This window comes from Hippoglossus stenolepis, chromosome 8 (genome assembly GCF_022539355.2).
Source record: "Hippoglossus stenolepis isolate QCI-W04-F060 chromosome 8, HSTE1.2, whole genome shotgun sequence".
In the NCBI taxonomy this organism is placed as follows: domain Eukaryota; kingdom Metazoa; phylum Chordata; class Actinopteri; order Pleuronectiformes; family Pleuronectidae; genus Hippoglossus; species Hippoglossus stenolepis.
In genome coordinates this window covers 19,878,641-19,884,939 of record NC_061490.1, presented here as the reverse complement: position 1 = coordinate 19,884,939, position 6,299 = coordinate 19,878,641, and the positions used below count along the sequence as shown (strand labels likewise).

Below are 6,299 nucleotides of genomic sequence, written 5' to 3'. Positions count from 1 at the left end.
ACCATTCACACATTTAGCATCTTGCTCAAAGACACTTCAGCTGGGATCGAACCTCCAGCTTTCTCGTTACTATTTCTTGTTAGTGTGGTTTTGAAACATTTAAAGTAAGAGAAGAGGAGTAAATTATCTCAGTATTTCCTCCACCATTGTTTATGTATCTATGCATCAATGATAACAATTGAATGATCAAATATTAGTAGTTTTTTTGTTCTAGTATCTCTATAATTTTCGGCTAATTGTAACTTGACTTGAGTACTTTTACTTTAAAAAATTCTATTTCTGGGTTTAACATTCACTTCTTCAATGACAGGGAGGGAAAACAAACTCCTGTCCTGTAGGTGGCGGTAGTGTGTCTTAAAGCTGCTAACTTGAGGAGAACAACCCGGAAGGAGAACAGAAGCTTCTCATTCATCTGTCTTCTCTCTTCCTCTGATAAGTGAACGAGCTGTTTGTCTTCTTTCTTTTTCTCTCACTCTTCTTTCCCCTGGTTGGTAGTTTTTCATCACATTTAACTGCTTCCACGCTGAAATGCTGAGCACGGTCACTTGAGCTGCATTGTGGCTAACTGATGAAGCTAACGTGGCTAGCAGCTAGTTAGTTAGCTAGCTAGCCAGCCGTGTGTTGATTGAACGAACCGGTGAGGCCCAACTGGAGCCTCGGTCTTTACCGTGGAGACTCCCCCGAAGACGAACACGCAAGACACAAAACCCAGTGTTCATCGTCTGCATTTTGTTCTCCGAGGTTTATCAGGTAATGGAGCAAACTACTGTTGTTAGCGAGTGAGGTAGCTAGAAGAGTTAGCTTTAATACTGGTATGCTACATGCTAACACTGGCTGCTAGGTGTCAAAATGTGATAGAAGTTGTAAACTGACCCGAAAAGACTCATATTCACCAAGTCTTCAAGCTGTCCAGCTAATCAAATGGTAACAAGTAACTGGAAAACGTATAAGTTTAGGTTCTTTTATTATTCAGCAGTGGAAATGAATGAAATTCTCAATGCTTAAGCTTTAAATTCCCACATATGTCTCATGTTTTAGTATTTACAAACCCTCAGTTGATAATATTGCATTAAAGGATGTAGAGGTGCACCTTCAGTTGGCAGTTTATTGGGTAAACCTAGTTAATACTAAACTAATGCTGTCTAATCCCACAGTCATGCAATAAACCCAGGATCCATGAGTTATACTGCACAATTAGTAATTGTACAGAGTTGTTGATTCAGCTTTATGCAACTTTTCTGTTGAAAAGTATTGTGTGTTAGATAGATGGTTCTTTTATTTTGTCCATCCCACTAACATCTGTGAGGATCAATGTGGCCAAATGACAGAATTGTCTATCTGCTTCCTCCAAACTGAACATACAGTTTCATCAACTTGTTTCCCTTTTAAAATGATGTCAATGCAACGTAAACATTACACTTCATGAAGCTGGGAGTTATTGCACAAGTGTTGTATTGGAGACAGCGGAGTGTTTTAGTTGGATGCAAAGAAGTAGGACAGGTTAGTTGGCCGATGAAAAATATGCCCACATATTATGTCAAAACATCATAAAAACGCAATAGTGTTGTTTGATTTCCACTTTTGAGAGAATACCACAGGAGTGTCCGGCTGATGAATCCAACGTTTAGATTAAATTGAGTTAAATAAAAGCATTCTAAGAGTTTTATGTTAAATATCAGTTGTGTTTATGATGATTTTAATGTAATGACATTGAAACATTGATCTACATGAATTTCTTTAGTAACTGGTAAAATGTGTTCAAAGGTATTAATATGTAGCAGACTGTTAATTAATATTTTCCTCCTTTAGATTCAGAAGTGCCAAAGTAAAGATGGAGGCTCCTCCCGTCACCTCGATGCCAGTCACTGGCGGCACAATCAATATGATGGAGTATCTGCTGCAAGGTAAGATTAGTCAGATCGAGCCGCTGCTGAGGACAGAGGATAACACATCTCAATAATAGACTATAAACTGCCTTGTTACAAACGGCCCCTAGGGCTGAGTGAGACAAAGAAAATATGTGATAAGTGGCAAGGTTTACATCACTACTGTAGTGCTATGAGATGTGATAAGTCAACATGTCAATAACTTAAGCTTGTGAGTGTAGGAAAGTGCTGTAGATCTAGAGTCTATATCATTCTGTCATATATCTAACAACCACACAATATTCTGTGTCACTTTAATGCATAAAACAGGCTGATTCGAAATACACACTGCACACACTACCAATAAGAACAATTATAATCTATATATTGTAGATGGGTAAGAAAATAAAGGAAAGACTGTTGTAAATGCTTTAATGAGATGCTGGGAGATCATGAGCTGCCAGAACAGGTTTTTTTAGATAAACTCTGTTTATTGATGGATGGATGAGAACTATTCTTCCAAAAGATCAATCCCCATTTGGTGTTTAAATGACAGTTATGATCAGAACATATTGTGCAGTCTAAGTCATCTCTCTACATCATTCAACTGCTTGAATAATGCTTCTCTCCCCTTTAACCCTTCAGGCAGTGTGTTAGATCAGGCCCTTGAGAGCCTCTTACATCGCCTCCGAGGTCTGTGTGACAACATGGAGCCGGAGACCTTCACAGATCATGAACTGGTTTATCTTCTGAAAGGCCAACAAGGCAACCCCTTCATCCTGCGTGCCCGGCGCTCCCTCTCCCACCCCACAGCTCCGTGGCACCTCCGCTACCTGGGCCAACCTGAGGTGGGAGACAAGAGCCGTCATGCCCTAGTCCGCAACTGTGTGGACGTGGCTGCTTCTCACAGCCTGCCGGAGTTCCTGAATGAGATGGGGTTCCGCATGGACCATGAGTTTGTGGCGAATGGACACATATTTCGAAAAGGAGTAATGAAAATTGTGGTTTCCAAACTGTCACGCATCCTAGTACCAGGGAACACCGACAACACGGAGCGTCTGTCACTTTCGTACCTGGTGGAGCTGAGTGTGCTGGCTCCCGCTGGTCAGGACACTGTGTCAGAGGACATGCGCAGTTTCGCTGAGCAGCTCAAACCCCTGGTTCACTTGGAGAAGATAGACCCGAGCAAACAGAGACATTAACTTGACTCTCTCACTACTATGGACAAATTCACATGTTTCTTTTTTTTTTTTTACATCAATGTTCTCTTGTTACCTAAAATGAAATACAGTGCATCTTTGAATGAACACTTACACTTCTGGTCAATTTGTTATATGAGCTGGAAAATGTCTTCTTCTTTTTCTTTATTGGGGGGTGGCACCCGACGTCAAGGTGCGTTACCGCCAAAATGTGATTTCACTACACATACACTTACATCAATTTCGACAATAGAAACTTTTTTCCTCTGTCAAAGAGTTATATCATACCTTAGTTTAACTTAAGCCCAGTTTAATGAGGTGATTTCATTTGTAGTACGTATTGATCTAGTTGTTCCCAGACTAGTGGAGTGTTGAATTGTTCATAGAGGCAACACTTGTGATGTGTTTGGAATAAATAGAAAAAAGGTAGAGGAAGTGGAAGCGTCTTGAAAAAATGACCTTTGTTCACAATAGATTTTAGCAAACAACCCGAAACAGATTACCACTTGTCATTTGTTGTATTGTAATGGAGCATAGTTATAAAGGAGGCTCCTGCGATATATTTTTTCTTTAAAACGATTATTTGTTTACTTTGTTACACTAAGGTGAGGAAACAGCCACTGCTCAACAGTTACTGATGATTTGTCACCCCAAGAAAAATCTTTAATTTCCAGGAAGTACCAATTCACTTTCATGATTATTGTTCTCTGTATAAAGGTACAAAGTCATATTTGATCACTTGATTTTCAATGAATGAACATGTTCATTGTACACCACTAGGGGTCTCTCTTGCTCTTTGTGTAACTGTCCTAAAAGTAGTGAGCTGAAAGCTACCTCGGATCATCTACATGAGCTGCGGTTGCCATGGAAATAATTAGTTGTGAGATCTGCACATCTTTTCCCCCCACTCTAATTAGCTTTCTCAATTGCTTAATGATACATAGACCTGTGAAAGCCTTTCTTTCTTCCCCCCAACAAAAGCATTGATTTTCCTTCTCTTCCCCTCTCATTTCTACTGTTAACCCATTAGTGCCTCTTTCATGGGAACTTGAGCTGAGACTATTTTGTGTGAAAGCACTGCAGCTCCCTCAGGTTTTTTATATATATATATATATATATATATATACTACTGTGTCGACATTATGGCCAATCCACTGTGGAGACTGAAGTAACTAATGCACATCCTGTCAGTTATGATAATAACGTGGGCAATCTGACATGAGTGCTTCTAATAACGCTGCTACAGGAGGATGCATTTGCAGGGCTTGCGAATGTAAAGTGACCATGTGCGTGTCTGAAGGGAGAGCTCAGGGCAGATGGCTGTCTCTACACGTTGACCTACCTGCATATCAACGCTGATGAGGACACGTTCACTGAGGTGGAAAGGTGAGATGACATTGCTTCTGCTTACATTTCGTGCACCTGGGAAACCACCCTTTGAACATTTTAATATACTGTACATCATATTGCTGAAAGATTGTGTATTTTGAAGGCAAATATTTTGATGCACAAATTGAATCTACATATATAGCCCTCCCCTTTACATGAAGTTGCCTGTCAATAAGACTGTATTATCTGATGGAGACAGTTTCATGTTCCAACAAGCAGAAGCACTACTGGCCCTTAGGACTAAAGCATGATGTTTCAGCTCTGAGTGAATTATGTATTAAAGAGGCAGATGCCTCCTTGCCCAAGGCTTTATATGTCCAGCATGGATACACTACAGTCTGCTGGCTTTCTTCCACTTAAACTTGTGTTTAGCACAGTGCTCTTTGGTGATGAGCTGGACTCCCACTGCACCTTCACTCCGCATTGCCTGGAGAACAGAGGCATAGCTAGGCTAATCAGTGTCTTGGCATCAGGCCTGTTCGACTACTGTGGACGTAGCCAACCACTGACTTGCACAAGTGAGGGATTTAGCTTGTTGCCAGAGGCAATATGATAAGCTGCATGGTTTATTTGATGAAATTCAGACCGGAGTGACACCCTCTCCCAACACATGTATGCAAAAATCCAGATAAGTCTGTGAATTGGGTTTAACAGGGGGTTAAGATACCGAGTGATCATCAAACCTGATTAATTTTCATTGTGGGTTTGTTATTGTGAGTAATGAAAAGTGTGGGGTCCCACAGAGGCAGCACATCTGCACTTCCTATGTCTACAGCAAACAATAAGTTTCATTATCAATCAAACCCTTGCTTTTCCAATTCACTTATTAATTGTGTTGTCTATAAAATGGCTAATAATAGTGAAAAATGGCTGTTAAATATCCCTGGTGTCAAACATAACAACATCAAATAGTTTTTTCTTCATGACAGTCCTTAACCTACTGGTATTAAGTTTGAATTTATTGGGAGAAGCATCATTTGAGAAGCTGGACCCAGGAACCATTCAGCTTTTTTTATTGATAATTGCAACACATGCTGGAGATACATAGTGCAATCTGTTTAGTGTAGGTCCCTTACCTTGTTTTCTAGTACACAGTGCAACAACATAGCTGCGCTCCGACAGCCTTTTAAACATCTTTGACATCATCAGTTTATAACACAATTAAGCCCGCTGCACTTTTGGGTATGAGACGAGCGCACACTGATTTTCCTCTCTGGGCCATTTGGTTGCTCTGGGTCTTTAACTGTTAAATATAATTAATTGACCAAGGCAGACGGTGTTGGTTAATCATATTTTGTTAGACCTCTGAAATGGGGATAGAAGCCGTTACCTGCACATGCCTTTGCTTTCCACTCCACAACACAGTCTTAATTAAAACTCTTGGCACCAGTTGTCTTTGCTGCTTCTGAACATAATGTACATAGTTGGCAGCGCAGATGCCGAGATGCCACCAAAAAGCTGGCTCTTGCTCGGGGCAGGAAGTCTTTAAGTTACCCTGTTTTGGGCCAGTGCCACAGGGGTAAAAAAAAATCCAGCTTCGCCTACTCAGAAACATTCCCAATACTTGGATTTGTGCCCTCTCCTTCCTGTGTCATTGGGCGCCCATATGCTTGTTAGAGAGTGTGGGTTGTTTGCCGAGAGGGGTGGAGAACCAGGGGAGGTGTTTTCCCAGACAGGCATCGATCTCCCAAGGGTGTTCTTGTGGCTCCTTCAGCTTCCTCTTTTCCTAATCCCACAGGGCAGAGTGGGGTGCAGGGATGAATTGCACAACATCATGAGGTTGCGAGGGATGTTTAAAGTGGCAGGGCCAAGAAAATGAGGACGGGCCTGGCAGAAATTGGCAGAA

General features: G+C 41.1%; 1 protein-coding gene across 1 annotated transcript; it reads left to right on the top strand.

The window, feature by feature from the left end:
• The first annotated feature begins 329 nt into the window (after positions 1-329).
• Positions 330-3,172, top strand: med18 (mediator of RNA polymerase II transcription, subunit 18 homolog (yeast)). Its single transcript, XM_035162552.2, has 3 exons — positions 330-750; positions 1,810-1,904; positions 2,511-3,172. Exons 2-3 carry the CDS (start codon positions 1,832-1,834, stop codon positions 3,065-3,067), a joined length of 630 nt encoding a protein of 209 aa, XP_035018443.1. The 5' UTR covers positions 330-750; positions 1,810-1,831; the 3' UTR covers positions 3,068-3,172.
• The last annotated feature ends 3,127 nt before the right edge of the window (positions 3,173-6,299 follow it).